Raw genomic sequence first — 16,630 nt, forward strand, 5'->3', positions numbered from 1 at the left:
ACAAGAATTTACAGGTTCAAACAAAGCAGTAGAAGTTTTGTGGGCATTTTTATAATAAATGCAAAGCCTGGACAATTCATAATTACACATATCATCATCAAAGTTAGAATTTTAGAAACGGAAAGAAGAATCTGCGCCATACTTGTGGTTCATGTTATAGTGATCAAAACTCTGTTCGCCATTGTACTCCTTCTGCTTGCTTTCAACACCTTTTGTCTCTGCTCCGAAACCCACTTCTCCATCTTTTTCACGGTGGCGGTGCCGAGTTCGATCTTTGTGGATCTTGGAACTGATCTGAGATGTGTCGGCGGTGTAGAAATCGGTGTAATCTGGCCGCTTTGTCGACCGGTGCTTGCTTGGGAGCGAAGAATCCTTGTGCTTGGATTGCTTGCTGCTCTTCTGGTGCCTGATGGAAGAATCAGGATTGATATTTGAGGAGGTTAGTGTCTCCGCCTTGGTTGAAGGGTTTGATTGCTTCGGAGGGAGGGGTGGATCTGGTTTGTCGTCGGGTATGATTAGATTGTCTTCGAGTGGAGTCGGAGTTTTTCGTCGGGGTAGGAGACTTTGGGGGAAGAAGATGAGGTTTAGAAGGGAATTACTAATGGCTTCTATGGCAAATTTAGAAAGATCAGAGATCAGTCTTCCTGGAGATGGCCAACCTGCGTCTGTTTCTTCCTTTAGGGATTCCACAACCAAAGAAGGTTTGTTCAGTGATGAGTGATTTTGTTGGTTTGACATTGTTGATTGTTTCTGGAGATATCAGAAGATTAAAAAATTTTAAAAAAAAAGGAGATTTACAAAAATAACCCTCAATTCTCATGCATTTATATAATCTAAACGCTAAACTTTAATTTTCAAACATGTCATTTTATTCATGTATGAAAATGTGTATTTCACTTTTTAAAAGTTAAATGATGGTATGTTTGATGTGATAAGAGTGATTTGGACGGTGTAAATGTAAAATGTAAAGTTTAGGTGTTATATATATAAATACATAAGAATTTGGTGTATTTCACTTTTTAGAAGTTAAAATAATGGTATTTTTGATGTAATATGAATGATTTTGGCGGTATAAATGTAAAATGTAAAGTTTAGGTGTTCGCTATATATATACACATTAATTGGGTGTATATCACTTTTTAAAAGTTAAAATGATAGTATTTTTGATGTGATATGAATGATTTGGGTGGTATAAATATAAATTACATAAGCATTGGGTGGTATAAATGTAATATTACATGAGCAATGGGTGACATGCATGTAAATGCACCCAAAAAATAATAATAAATCAGTAAATCAACATCATTAACATCAAAAGTTTTCTCCAAATCATCTATGATCAGCATATTGAATCGTCATTTATTTGTCTCTCATTATTAGTGTTTCGTAAGGTGTTAAACTTATCCTTCACAAATCTTTTCAAGCAGTTTTTATCCTTCCTTCATAACATTTCGACCCAAATTTTATCTAATTATCTAAGGACGTAATTTCCCGAAGATATTTAAATCATCCAAATTTATTTTTTGTTATCTTATCTTTTAATAAATGTCATTCCCCCCCCTAGAAAAATTTACATACATACCAAACAATTCTTTATATGTATTTACATATCTAACACCCTAACTTTTATATTTATACTTATATCACAGATGATAATTTATGCATCAAAATGTGTATTTCACTTTTAAAAAGTAGGTGCTGGTGGTATTTTGGATGTGAGATTAAAGATTTGAGTACTATGCATGTAAATATGAAAATTTGGGTTTTAAGTATGCAAAGAATTGTGTGGTATGTATGCAAATGCCCCCATATTTAATGAATTTTACTCCCATTATATTAAAATGATATTCCTTCAGTTTCAGCACCCTGTAATTATGACAAGAGTAACCTATGAGACTTACAACCTTATAGAAAAGGGAACTTCCGAATCCATGTTGAAGGAAACATGAAATGTAGCCTGCCAATATTGCACCAGCCACCATGATAATGTCTGCTTAGGAAGACAAAATTTAAGCAATTGCTAAATAGAAAAACATGTATTCAGCATTACAAATGCGGAATAAATTAAAAAAGGGTCATTTACCTACATACCCACACAATTCTTAGGTGCTTACATATCTAACACCAAAATTTTCATATTTATATTTATGACACTCAACTTCAACATCACATAAAAAATACCACCTTATTACCTTTTTAAACAAGAAATACACATTTTCATGCATATTGCACCAAATTGTTATAAGCGTAAATATCAAACTTTATGTGTTAGCTATGTGAATTCATAAGAAGTGTGTAGTATGTATGTAGAAATAACATCAAAAAAAAAATCAAAATAAGAATAGTTGGACTATGTTTACTTCGTGGTTTTACAATGTTGAGATGAATAAAAACAGTATATTTCATGTTAAAATAATATTTATTTCATATGTAAATTCATATGTTCATGAAAACAGTGCAAAATGGTGCTTTTGGAGGCATATTTATCATCAAAATAAACACAACATTTAGAAAGTTAACTGAGGAGAAAAAATGAAACCTTCTACGCAACATCCAAGGTTATTTTCAGCTAGATGCCACACAAGAAGCTGAGCCATTCAAAACCTAAAAGCTTGACATACACTATTATTGCTTTTTAATAGGATGATTTACATACATACCAATCAATTCCTATGTATTTACAAATCTATCACCTAAGCATTGATTTTTACATACATGCCACCTTACGTATGCATTAAAGTGTGTATTTTGTTCCTTAAAAGTTAAAATGATTGTATTTTTTATGTGATGTGAAAGATTTGAGAGGGATAAATGTAAAAAGTAAAGCTTGGGAAGTAAACATGTAAATACATAAAGAATTAGGTGGTATGTATATAAATACCCTTTTTAAAAACTGATTGAAAATATTCAACAACAGAAATTTATATCCTGTTCAAATTATATGTGATACAATTCTAACAATTCACCGAGTTTGGAATGACGTAATTAAGAATCTCAAGATTTATGCTTCCAAACTTAACGGTAACAAAACAAAGATTCTTATAAATTAGTGCCAATTATATCACCTTCAGATCAATGGTGATCCCTCAATCTAACATCAATGCCTCAACTCGAATCAACAGTCCAATTCAAATCATCGACAACACCAATCTCAAAGACATCTGAATGCTATCATCTGCTCAAAAATAATTATAAATACCCCTAAAAGAAAATGTAATGATTCATTCCGAAACTAAACAGCCCAATCCTATGGGAAAAATGATTTATTATAAAGAGATTCATTCCAAATTGTTTGAAGTCCAAGAAGAATGGTTATTGAAAACGTTCTTCTGAAAATTACTCTGTTAGCAGAATACTATATATAAGTTTCAAGCCAAATTAAATCTATTTATATCTCATTTGAATACCCGCTCCCAAGGACTAACAGAAAATGTGTATAAAAGAGACCTACAAGAAAATAAAAGTGAAAGTAAAATATCTCGAGCAATCATTATTCAAAAAGACACTTTACAACCTCCATTGTTTTTTCCAAATTAAAACCTTTTTTAGGTATCAAACTCAATTAGTGTAGGCACCACAAATCTTTTCTTCCTTGAAATTAGAACTTCTTTAGAAGTTTTTGAATCCAATTAAGGCCTCCTTATGACAAGAATTGATGGTGCAGACCATCCGATTACCTTCCAATCACTGCTTTCTTTAATAACCAGCTTTAAAAATAAATAAACAAATAAATCATAATAATAATAACAATTTACCCATGACAGCATCATTTAGAGAAGTGTCACTTATGTGAAATCAAACGATGATTTATACTCTTGTTTTGACTTAAATCGAACGAGAGAGAGGAAAAGAGCGAGACTTGGAGAAAAGGAGGAGGAGAAGAAGAAGAAAAAGAAGCAATGGCAAGCAGAAGAGGAAGATTTGTCTGCGAGGAACGAAGCCGAGAGAGGAGATGTTGACCAAGCGAAAGCGAAAATGCAACTTTTATCGAGTGAAAACAACGTGAAAGCGTAGAAATTCACACAATAACAATCAAACACAAAGATTTATGTGGTTCCGCGTTAAATCAATTGGTCTACGTTCACGGGGAGGGAGATTCCACCAGCACTGGATGGGGAGAAACAAAAACAACTTAGAGTTACAATTCAAAACTTCTCATCATACTCCTCTCATAAGCCCTAAGTCTTTTTTGTATAGAGAAGACTTGGAGCATATAAAGAAAGAAATAAAAAAAAGAAACAAATCAAATAAAATAAACTCATTAAATAAAAGCTACAAATACAACAATCCCCACATCACTTCTTACTCTAGATCATTGAGAGATGACCGACTGAGCTCAAACTCCAAATCAACTGCACTAAGATGATTTTCTATTGATCCTGAAACTGCTTATATGCAACAATATAACAATAATTCTGATTATATTTTTCACTTATATTTCTTTATTTCGCAACAAAATAAAAAATTTGATCTTGAAGAAAAATAAGAATTTAACTTTTAATTTATATATATTAGGATACTATGCAACTATACGTATCGCTATCAAGTAATATAGGACTTTTTTATTAAGACCTGAATATCGAACCCACATGGAAGATAAAGATATGCAATATGCACTTTTTGGAAAACTTTCTATTTTTAAAAAGACAATTATTTAAACTAAAGATGTTTTCACAGTAAAGAAAGTTTAAATATTTTTGGTAATTTTACTATTTTGACAAAAACAGAACAAACTTAAAAGGATAACTTGAGTTTTTGTAGAAGAAAAACACTAAATATGAAAATATTTTTCTCCTTATCATGAATCAGTAATAAGTATAGTATTCTGTTGTGGACGTATGCATATTGTGGTGTGTCAAATAGGATCAATAATATTTTTTACTCTTACTAGAGATGTTATAAAGAACATTGGCTAATTTAAAGTTTGAATAGTTCTGAAGACCGGCTAGGCAGGGAAGATACTAGCTCTCACTCTAGAGTTCTCTCGATTCCCTCCACCTAAGGGCTAACATCTCGTATCAGAATCTAAAACAATAAATCAAGTTGGGGGCTTTAACCTGTCACTTTAAAGTACTCTAACTCTACACCCTTCAATGAATATTTCCCTATTTATTTACACTTAATCATATAAACCACATTCTCATTCATACAACCTCATGTGATTCTTTCTAATTGTTGACTGAGACAATATCAGTCCGGTTCTTACATGTTCTCACAACAAATTTTAACATCTGGATTGGTCAAATCAAAAAATAAATGAAATACATGAATTTAAATCATCACAACTTCTTCCAATATTAAAGATCAATACTCTCCACAACTTTCATCCAACACTTAATTACTTATCATTTTAAGAAGAAAGATAAAGAAAACTACTCAAAATCCATGGAGAAAATAAAACCACACTTTAGTTTAAAAGTAGAAATCATTGTCAAACCAACAACAAGTCTCAATTAAAACCAAAAGTAGTTTACTTATCTCAAGTCTAACTTATCTCAAGTCTTACACCAAACTCTTGAAGTTCCTTTAAATCTCTTCTCTTTTACAACACTTTCAATATAAAATTAAAATAAAAAATGATAAATATGTGGTACCTGGAAATCTCTCCAACTAACTTCCCAATTTCAGAACTTTCAAAACTATCTCAGTACTTTCTGAACCATTTTCAAAGTCTCAATCTTCCTTCTTTTATAATTCTCCAAAAGGCGTTTTGGTATCTCTTCAAAATGTGTCTTGATTCAATGTCTTTCCTCAAGAGATGCATCCTTTCACAATAATTTTCATCTATGGTGATCGTAACCACTTATTAAGCCAATAGGTGCCTCAAAAACCTCTTCAAAATTCGCAAAAACCGAATTTACTATCCAATAACTGTCACTGGCGCTTAAGCACAAGGCCTCTGACGCTTAGGCGCGACCTTCTCTATTTAACTGACGCTTAAGCGTCGGATCTAGGGCTTAGGCGTCAAAACACTTTTGCACATTTTTCACCTATTTGCTCCAAATTTGATCATTTTTCACTCTTTTAAGCATTTTTCACATTTTTACATTTACCTGAAAGAAAAACACAAATATTTTTCATTAAAGTGCAATATCTCAAAAATAGGTATAAAAATGTGTCTAAAAATACAATATATTTTAAGCGTATCATCTATGCACCCTCTCCGGAAAGTTTGAAACCACATGTGGTTCTTCAAAATGCCCTACTTGGCAACAATCATGACCTCAAATGTTCACCAAACTCCTGCAATAGATGAACTTTTGGACTGAAAGTACATTCATGAGTATGTCCGCTAGATTCTTCTTCGTATTTATCTTCTTCAACAGAACCTTGCATTTTTCAATCAAGTCCCGAACAAAGTGATACATCACATCAATATACTTGGTACGAGCATGATGAACTGGATTTGTAGCCAAGAATATCGCACTTTGACTATCATAGAACATCATCAGAGACTCTTGCTTAGCTTCCAAGTAATCCAATAGGTCCTGCACATATATTTCTTTCTTCATCACCTCCGTGACTGCCATGTACTCGACTTCCATAGTAAACAAAGCAACAGTAAATTGAAGAAACGACCTCCAACTGACTGTACCTCATGCCAATGAGAATTAATAACCCATCATAGATCTTCGTTTATTCATATCATCTGCATAGTCTGAGTCAACGTAGCCTACACAAAAATCTGCATCAGATAATTGTCTCTCAAATATCAAGCCAATATCAATTGTACCCTTTAAATACCTTAGAATACTTTTCAAAGCATGTCAATGAGTCCTTTCTGAATCATGCATAAACCTGCTCACAACAACTGATTGTGTAATATATGGTCTAGTGCAAACCATGACAAACATCACACTGCCAAATTCACTAGCATAAGAAAGTGATTACATATCTTTCCTTTCATGTTCATCTCTATGACGCTGATCTAAACTCAATTGAAAGTGAGATGCAATGTGTAGACTCACCCCCTTGCTCGAGTCATCAGCCCCAAATTTCTTTAACACCTTTCTAATATAAGCTCCTTGTGAAATCCAAATCTTTCCAATTGTCTTGTCCCTAGAAATATCCATGCAAAGAATTCCGTGAGACTCACCCAACTTCATTTCAAAATGTTTGGACAGTTAATTATTCAACATATCAACCTCAATCTGATTGGCAGATGCAATCAACATATCATCAACATATAGAAATAAGTAAATGAACTCGTCGTTGGTCAACTTCTTAAAATATGCACAATGATCATACTGTTAATATTTCCAACTGTCTTGTCCCTAAAAATCTCCATGCCAAGAATTCCGCGAGCTTCACCCAACTTCATTTCAAAATGTTTGGACAGTTAATTATTCAACATAACAACCTCAATCTGATTGACAGATGCAATCAACATATCATCAACATATAGAAATAAGTAAATGAACTCGTCGTTGGTAAACTTCTTAAAATATGCACAATGATCATACTGGCTCTTTGTGAACTTCTATTCACTCATGAACTGATCAAATTTTTTATATAATTGTCGTGACGACTACTTCAACCTATATAAAGACTTGTCCAGTTTGCAAACAAAGTCTTTTGATACTCCATATCCAAGCGACTGCAACATATAGATCTCTTGCAATTCTCCGTGTATGAATGCAGTCTTCACATCGAGCTGTTCCAAGAGAATATTCTATGCTACAAGGGCTGAGGGAACACGGATTGAGGGATGCTTTGTCCCTGGGGAGAACACTTCGTCATATTTTATCCCTTTCAATGTGCAACACCTTTTGCCACTAATATTCTCTTGTATTGCACATCAACTCCATGAGATCCTTCTTTGCATACACTCATTTGCACCTGATTGTTTTCTTTCCTGGAGGAAGCTTCACTAACCTTGAAGTATCGTTCTTCCAAAGAAACTCCATCTCTTCATCAATTGCCGCTCTCCAAAAAACACAATTTGGGCTCTCTACCATTTCTTTGTAGTGACAATAATTTTTGCCTGTGTGACTGAAAGGGAAAATGAAATGTTATCCCTCAACCAAGCTGGTTTTGGGACATTCTGGAGCCTAATTCTGCTCTTAGCAATAGATTTCTAAGCAAAAATCTCAACTTCATCATCCTCTTTCACCACCTCCCGAGTATTATTAACAGGTACCTCCTGAGCTGCAACTGAATCAGTTATCTGAGTCGGAGTGGATAAAATCTGTGGAACAAATGAAGATGCATCAAACTCCAACTTCTATTGAATATCTATGGTCCCAGTAGAACTCTTTATCTGCTTTGAGTCTCGATTTTTCAACAAGTTATCTCGTCGAATATAACATCCCTGCTAATTACAATCTTTCTTTCTGATGGATCATACAGTTTGAAGCCCTTGACTCCACGCCTGAAGCTAATGAAGATTGTCTTCTTTACTCATGATTCCAATTTGTCATTCAGCACATGATAGTAAGTTGGGCACCCAAACACTCTCATGTGCTCATAATCCCTAGTAGGATATCCTGACCAAATCTCCTTTAGGGTCTTCTTCCCAATAGTTGCAGAAGGCAAACGGTTCACCAAGTGACATACATATTCGATGGCATCGGCCCAATAGATTCTATCCAACCCAGCATTGGGTGACATACAACGAACTTTCTCCACCAAAGTCTGATTCATCATCTCTGCTACATCATTTTGTCGCGGCGTCTCTCGAACAGTGAAGTAGTGCTCTATCTCAGCTCTCTGGCACTCTTGCAAGTGCGCATCCTAAGTATATTCGCTCTCATTGTCTGATCTGATACACCAAATCTTTTTACCAGCCTGAGTTTCAATCCACATCTTCCAAGTTATGAAAATCTCCAGCACTTCGTTTTTGCGCTTTATAGTGTACACCCAAATATATTTGAAGTAATCATCAATAAAAGAGGCAGTATCTTCGTCCGTTGAATGATGTTGTATTCGTCGGGTCTCAAACATCTATATGAACATACTCTAAAATACCTTTTGTACTATGAATGATAGTCCCAAAAGATACTCATGTCTTCTTATTACAATGCTCAAAAAAATCAAGTATGTAGGTGCTAGCTCCTTTGATTAATTCTTTTTTCAAATTCTAGAGAGAAGCCTCTCCAGCATGTGCTAGCCGCATATGCCACAACATAGTGGCGTCAGAAGATTTATCAATAAGTAGTTGTTTTTGCCACTGTACTACCCTGAAGATAGTAAAGGTTGTGATGGCGAACGTCATTCATAAAAGTCATTGACATATCCTCAAAACTCCTACCTCAATAAATATCTTGCAGCCCTTGGACTCTAAAGGCCCAACTGACAGTGAATTCTTCTTGATATCTGGAACATATTTAACATTAATTAGCTCCCTCACCGTACCATCATGCATCCTGATAAAAACATTCATTATACCAATAGTACGACATTTTAATCATTGTCAATAGTCACTACACCACTATTCAACTCCTTGTACTTACAGAACCACCCTCAATGGGGACAAATGTGATAGTTAGCACATGTGTCAAGAATCCAACATGAATCATCTCTACAAACTATGAGAAATTACAGATAATAACAGATTTGAATCCGATTCTTCACATCTTTCCATAATGACATTGGCTTTCGCCTCAGATGCAAGTTCATTTCTCTTCTCCTTCAACTTCACATTTTCTTTCTTCCAATATTAATATATAAAGAGAAAACACACTGATTTTTTTCAAGACTGCGCCCACGAGAATTACCCCGCTTTTGAGAAATGTCACTGCTGCCACCTTTCTTTGAAGTGTTTTTCTTTTCAGATCTATCATGTTGGAGTGTAAGTGTCTCAGCTGATTTCATCTTTACTGACTCTGTCCCTTCAGCGGAACTCATGATTCAACACTGCCGTAGTCACTTCTCCATAATTCAAGACCTCATTCTCATGAAACAGTGTCACAGTGAAGTTTTCATACTCATGAAGAAGTAACGAAGGATTTTATCGAGTTGTCACGGTTAGAAGGGTTCACGGTGACTATTATAGTCGTAGGTCGCCTTAGTAAGTATGCACATTTCATTCCCTTACAATATCCATACACTGTCATCTCAGTTGCGGCAGTGTTTATCAGGAAGGTTTGTTTACACGGATTGCTGAAATCGATTATATCGGATAGAGATAAGGTGTTCCACAATCATTTCTGGAAGGAGTCAAGGGACAGTCCTTAAGAGAAGCACCACATATCATCCCCTGAATAATGGGCAGACGAAGACGGTCAACATGAGTGTGAAGACATGCCTACATTGTTTTGTATCTGATACGTCGAAACTATGGACTAAGTGAATTGTGTCGAATATTGGTATAATATTTTGTACCACACCGCAACACAGACCACACCTTTCAAGATATTGTATGGGTGGGATCCACCTCACTTGATACAATATGAGCATAGCACCACACCAATATCCAATGTCGATTAGCACTTGAAGGAGAGTGACAGGATACTAACAAAGCTCAAGGGGAATCTACGAGTGCTCAACAAATCATGAAGAGGAAAGCGAATGAACACAAGATAAGTGCAATTTAAACTAGGGTACATGGTCTACTTGAAATTGAGGCCCAAGAGAAGAAGCGAGAAACTTTCACAGCTATACATTGTACCTTATGACGTGATGACTCGCATCGAAGCAGTGGCTTATCGTTTGAGGTTACCACCATCAACCGCACTACACCCTGTCTTCCATGTATCACAGCTGAGACGTGCGATTGGAGATCATGCACCCTCGTCTACACGACTGTCGACGCTAACGAAGTACTTGGAGGTGATTCTAAAGCCACTAGAGATCGAAGGAGTACGCCAATGAGTAGGGTTAAATTTCCTCAATGGTTTCAGGGAGGAGCTTCGTTGGCCTTGGTGTGCCAAAATCCAGCGGTTGCCTTTCCAGCTAGCTCTAACCGCAATTGCATCGCAAAGGTTCGAACAGAAGGGCAATAGTTTTGGGCGGAATCGAGAGGAGAGAGGAGGGAGGAGGGAGATCTTAAAAGGATTTTGACGGCTACAGAAGCGGGTTGCAGGGTTGAGTGAGGTACCTCTCCTCCATTGGCCTCAATTTACAGAGGGCAGAGTCAATCAATCTAGGAAGGTGCAGCGGGAAGAATAAAAGAAAATGTTTGTGTTTTGTGAAGTTGGTGAGGTAGCGAGCAAGCTAGGGAAGAAATCAACCACGTTAAGGAAAAGGTAAGAATTTTTTTTTATTATTATTCTTATAGTTTAGACAATGATAAATCCAATTCCAAACAAATATATATTTAACTATGTCCCCAAAATAACTATAGCTTCAACAAAATTCCACATCAACCATTCGTGCATGACAAAAAATTTAGACACAAATAGCACTATACTGAGCAGCACTTAAGAATATGTTGGTCTCTACACCCAAGCCAAAAAAGTTGAATAGCCTAAGCTCCATGCATTAGACACTGGTGAGTCTACCTACTCATACGAAGATAAAATAGCATGGATGGAACCACCAGCTAAGGCCCTATAGAAACTAAGCGATCTCAGCAAGCTAATGGCCAACAATACAAATATTGGGTAAAAAATAAATATTAGAGAAAAATTTTTGTCGTGCTCCATATAACCCAGAACTAAAAGTTTTCATTATAATGATATTTAAAAAAAACTTTAAGCGCATTACCAAGTCCTTTCCTTTATTTTTGATGGAACCTATAGAATATCATATTCCTAAACAAATAAGAAGTTATGGGTAATCCTTAATTGAGATTTCCACCCCACTAGCAAAAAGAAATAAACTATGAGGTTTGCATAAAAAAAGGCCTTAAAATCAAAATAAATAAATAAACAAATAAGAGAGAATTTTTTAACATGCCTTCAAACATTCTTACTTTCCTAGCCCACAAAATTTTCAAAAGAACACTTCATATTACCTTGCAAAAATTTAAGTCCTCTTACATAGTCTTCCTTCCAAGCAATAATTTGTTTAAGGAAAATCATTATTTTTAAAGTCATTAAGGGCCTGTTTGGAATAACTTTTTGTCTGTTTTATGTTTCAGACCGTCGCCACAGCTCCATTTGGTGAACTATTTTCTCGTTACTTCTTAGAAATTTATGTGACAGGAAGTTGTTTTTTTCAACCTAACTTACTAAAGTGTGGTGGCTGTAAAAAAGTTGATGTCTGATTTTTTTGAAAAAATATACATTTATAATTCTCAGATGAGTTTTCTATGAAGTCAGTTTGTCTACCACAACTTTACAACCACCTTATTAAAAAGTTAATGTCACCCTCAAATAGACCCTAAATCAAAAGAGCTTTTTTCTATAGAGGAACTATCAAGTTACCTAACAGCTCGCATATGTTGAATCAACAGTGTTCATCAAAAATTTAAGGGTTCTAGAGAAAAGTTATGCTTTTAAGCTCTTATCAATCTAACAACATTTTTGGAATGCACATTGTGCTTCATCTTGATAAAAATATGGAAGATTTACCTACATACCACTCAATTCTTATGTACTTAAATATCTAACAACTAAATTTCAATTTTTACATATATGCCACGTTATCTATGCATGGAAATGTATATTTCATTTTTAAAAAGTTAAAATGGTGGTATTTTTGTTTCTACAAACCTATTTTCTATAATGTGTTGTGAAAGAATTGAGTGATGTAAATGTAAAAAGTAAAGTTTAGGTGTTAGATATGTAAATACATAGGAATTAGGGAGTATGTATGTATATGCCCCTACAAATATCGAATTATTTATCCCTTAGGTTAAAGAAAAAAGATCACTATCATGAGGCCCTCTATAATCACCTTCATTGCTGCAGATTTCTTTTTTTTTAATGGTGAAATATATGTTTATGTAGAGAATTTGCAAGATTTGGATGTTTACTTCAAAACAAAAGTTTCATCATCATATTAGTCCTCGCTTCTATATGTACCAATAGAATAAAACTCCATTTATAGGTTTAGTTTTTACTGTAAATTTATATTTATTTTTATGGTGCAAGTCTTCATTTCATGGTGTAAATTTAAGATTTAATTTATGTTTATTCTTTATTTTTTTTTAATCCATTGATGTTGTTGAGGTTCTCAAGGAAAAGGATATATACATGGTTGAATTAAAAAAAAAAAAATTGCAAAAATTAGAGGAAACAACAATGAAAAAGAGTTACTTAAAAGTATGTTACTTTCATTTCTCTCAATTGAGTATTGATTTTTTGCCAACCGTTGGGTCGCATGAAACAGTACACTAGTACAAGTCAAAAGTTAACTTCAAAGAACAAGATGAGTCATTGATACAGTTGATTAAAAATAAGAAAGATTTACATATATACAACTAAGTTCTTATGTATTTACACATATAGCACCTAAACTTCAATTTTTACATATATACCACCTTACAAGTGCATGAGAAGGAGTATTTCATTTTTTTATAAGTTAAAATAATACTATTTTGGATGTGATGTAAAAGATTTGGGTGGTATAAATGTAAAAAAGTGAAGTTTAGGTGTTAGATATGAAAAAGTAAAAAAGTGAAGTTTAGGTGTTAGATATGTAAATAAATAGGAATCGGGTGGTATGTTGTAAAATAAATTATTTCCCATAACTTCAACTCTAATAATGTTTTCTAATTACAAATACATGCTTCTACAACTAATCACTTGTCAAATGCCTCAAACTATTTCAATTTTATTATCATCTAACTAAACTATTGATATTCAATTGACATGAACCATATTAATTTACATCAATTATTCCTAAAATACTTTCGGTTTGGTTTTATGTTGTCCCTCACAATACAGAGACATGTAATTGGTCCTTCAAGCAGCAAAACAAACATAACAATTGTAGTGATCTAAATACATAGATTTACACATCTAACACCCTAAACTTTAATTTTTACATGTATGAAATGGTTATTTCACTTTTTAAAAGTCAAAATAGTGATATTATTGATGTGATATGAACAATTTGGTAGGTATAAATGTAAAAGGTAAAGTATAGCTGTTAGATATGTAAAGACATAGGAATTGAGCGGTATTTATGTAAAAACCCTGGAATAAAATAACTAAAGTGATTTGGAGAAACCTGACGAAGAAATTGGGTTATACTGGTGATCACAGTCTTCTTGTTGAAGCAAAATCTGCCTTAGAGCGGCATTACCCCTATCAATCACTAACAAGGAGCAAGTTCTTGCAACATAAACAATGTCGAAATCGGCGGAAAACTTCGCATCCTCACTCGGCCCGTCTCTATATCCTGCAACATTCGATTTTCCTCCAGCAATTGTAGTCACTCCTGAAACAATAAAAAGATTCAGATCCACTGATAGAATATTTGAGAATATGAGATGATTAATAGTTCTTGTATTCTATAAATAGTCTCCATTGGAGACATCAATGGAATGAAAACGTGGCAAGTTCTTTCGATCTTGTGTTTCTTATTTCTTCTTCTTTCCCGATCTAATTTCTAGAGTTGTTGGTATCGTCAAATTATCGTTCACCATTCTTTACCAATGTTTCTCTTCTCTAGTACTCTACCACTCATCTTTGGGAGTTGTTGACATCCTCGAATTATCACTTATCAAGATCCAAGAAACAAGAACGGAACTTCAGTTCGAGTCTCAACTAGAGCACCAATTCATACCATCCTGTACTTGAATCTTGATAAACGATAATTCGAGGATGCCCGCAACTCCAAAGAATTGGGTGGGAGAGAAATAGAGAGGAAGAAAAACACAGATTGAGAAGAATAAACAACAATTCGAGGACGGAAGCAACTCCAAAAATTTTAGTGGGAGATCGAGAAAATGAAACACGATAAAGGGACAAACTTATATATTTTCTAGTGAATCAATGTCTCCAATAAGGATTATTTATAGAATACAAAATATTACTAATTCACTAACACTAATTTCTAACTAATTAACTGCATCTATTAACCTCAATACAAAGAATAATCATCTCATATTCTCAATATCTTATCACCATCAGAAATTAACTGCTCTAGAAACAACAAATTTGCTTTCATGGCCGAATTTCAAGCATCGTATTTCAGATTCAATCACCTGATTCCCCAATCTTTCTGATAGCAAGATTAGCAGTATCTGCAACATAAACATTGCCCTTCTCATCCATGGCGACACCCTTCGGATGAGTGAACCGAGCATCGCTAGGTTTTCCATCTACATGCCCTGAGTAACCCTGAAACGATCCAGCAACTAACCTCGCCCTGCTATCTGAAATCAACTCCAATCACATTTACAGTAATTACAATCCACGAGGCGTTGCATATAAAAAAAACCCTAAAACAAGAGATGGAAGCATACATTGCGACAACGGCGGAGTGATCTTAACTATGTTATTATTCTCAGAATCTACAGCAAAGAGCTCTCCCTCAGGAGAAACTCGTATTGTATAAGGAACGATCCCGAGCTTGTCTCCATCCACAAGAGTTTCCACAAAATAGCCATTCTCGAACTGAGGAGCAACTCCATCTGCAGAGAACAGAATCCTAAATAGAGTACCCTGAAACCTAACCAAAGTCCAAAGTCAAAAGAACAGATAGAATAGAACTAAACCTGTTCCCACCGACTTTGGTGAAGTCCTCGGCCATTTTAGAACAGGAGTGAAGTTCTTGAGATGCTTCATAATAGCTCCTGTAAAGAAAAAGTGGGTGAAAAGGGCATAGTGCAAAGGATCTACATAAAATTTACATAAGAGGTGAAATGCGCTGCACTTTTGTCACCTGTAGTAGAGGCTTCGACTGCGCAGTCGGGAAGAGAGGAGAAGAAGAGGATGAGGAAGAGAAGGCATCCTCTCATGGTTGCTTACTGTTGCGACTTCGGTTTCGACGGAGAAGAAGAAGGGGAAGGTTCAAGCTTGCCTTCTGCGATAGTATAGGGCTGAGAAGGGAGCGGACATGGAGACGTCTTCTTTTTGGGAAACCAGTACAGAAGAGAGTGGAGCTCTCAGTAATGGCCGTTTACTCACCGCGGTGAAAAGTAGCTTTTTTTGGGAGCGGGTGGGAGGAAAAAGAGAGGGAGAAAGGGAATCGAAATGTAAAGATAGAATTGCAAAAAAAAGGGGCATTTATATACATGCCACCAAATTCTTATGTATTTACATCAATTATCTAATAAACTCTACATTCATTGTCTGCTAAAGAAGAAACTGCTATTCAAAAAATTTTTATGACTATTATAATTTTTTTTACAAAAAAAAAAGATCTGATCCGCACCGCCACCCCAAACAACAAAATAAGAAACTGTTATTCAAAAAACTTCAATGACTATTACAATTTTTTTTTTTATAAAAAACAATCTAATCGTCGTACTAAGTGGAATAGCCAACAAATTTTCAGAGGAGCAAAAATTATTTTCTCGTAAATTTTCTCAATATTTTTCATCTTGTTTCAAACTAATATCGAGACTTTTAAGAAAATATTTGCTATATATATTATTAAATATAAATACATATTTAATGATGAAAAAATTTATAACTTGTAAAGTCTTGTCTCAACTATTAATTTTTATTTTCGTTTATAATCATAAGCTAGCTCTTGACCAAGCTAGTTAAAAATTTTATTAAACTTTAATATTAACTTAAATATAAATTAGTTATAATTAAAGATCTATTTTAAATAAAATATGATTAGCAAA

The 16,630-nt window shown here is 34.4% G+C and overlaps 1 protein-coding gene across 1 annotated transcript; it reads right to left on the minus strand.

The window, feature by feature from the left end:
- LOC110018220 lies at positions 1 to 16,030 on the minus strand. The gene is made up of 7 exons (XM_020715474.1): positions 15,718 to 16,030; positions 15,551 to 15,628; positions 15,299 to 15,466; positions 15,038 to 15,208; positions 14,059 to 14,268; positions 1,905 to 1,990; positions 1 to 750 (listed from the first exon to the last, which is right to left on the minus strand). The coding sequence occupies exons 1-7, from the start codon at positions 15,791 to 15,793 to the stop codon at positions 112 to 114; spliced, it is 1,428 nt and encodes a 475-aa protein (XP_020571133.1). The 5' UTR covers positions 15,794 to 16,030; the 3' UTR covers positions 1 to 111.
- Between the last annotated feature and the right edge of the window lie 600 nt (positions 16,031 to 16,630).

Source organism: Phalaenopsis equestris, unplaced genomic scaffold, assembly GCF_001263595.1.
Source record: "Phalaenopsis equestris unplaced genomic scaffold, ASM126359v1 Scaffold000006, whole genome shotgun sequence".
Taxonomy (NCBI): Eukaryota; Viridiplantae; Streptophyta; class Magnoliopsida; order Asparagales; family Orchidaceae; genus Phalaenopsis; species Phalaenopsis equestris.

Coding starts and splice junctions, on each gene's coding strand:
- LOC110018220 (XM_020715474.1), bottom strand. CDS start 15,793: ATGAGAGGATGCCTTCTCTTCCTCATCCTCTTCTTCTCCTCTCTTCCC. Junction 15,629..15,717: donor AGTCGAAGCCTCTACTACAG/GTGACAAAAGTG, acceptor TTTTCTTTACAG/GAGCTATTATGAAGCATCTC. Junction 751..1,904: donor GAAGTTCCCTTTTCTATAAG/GTTGTAAGTCTC, acceptor TGATATCTCCAG/AAACAATCAACAATGTCAAA.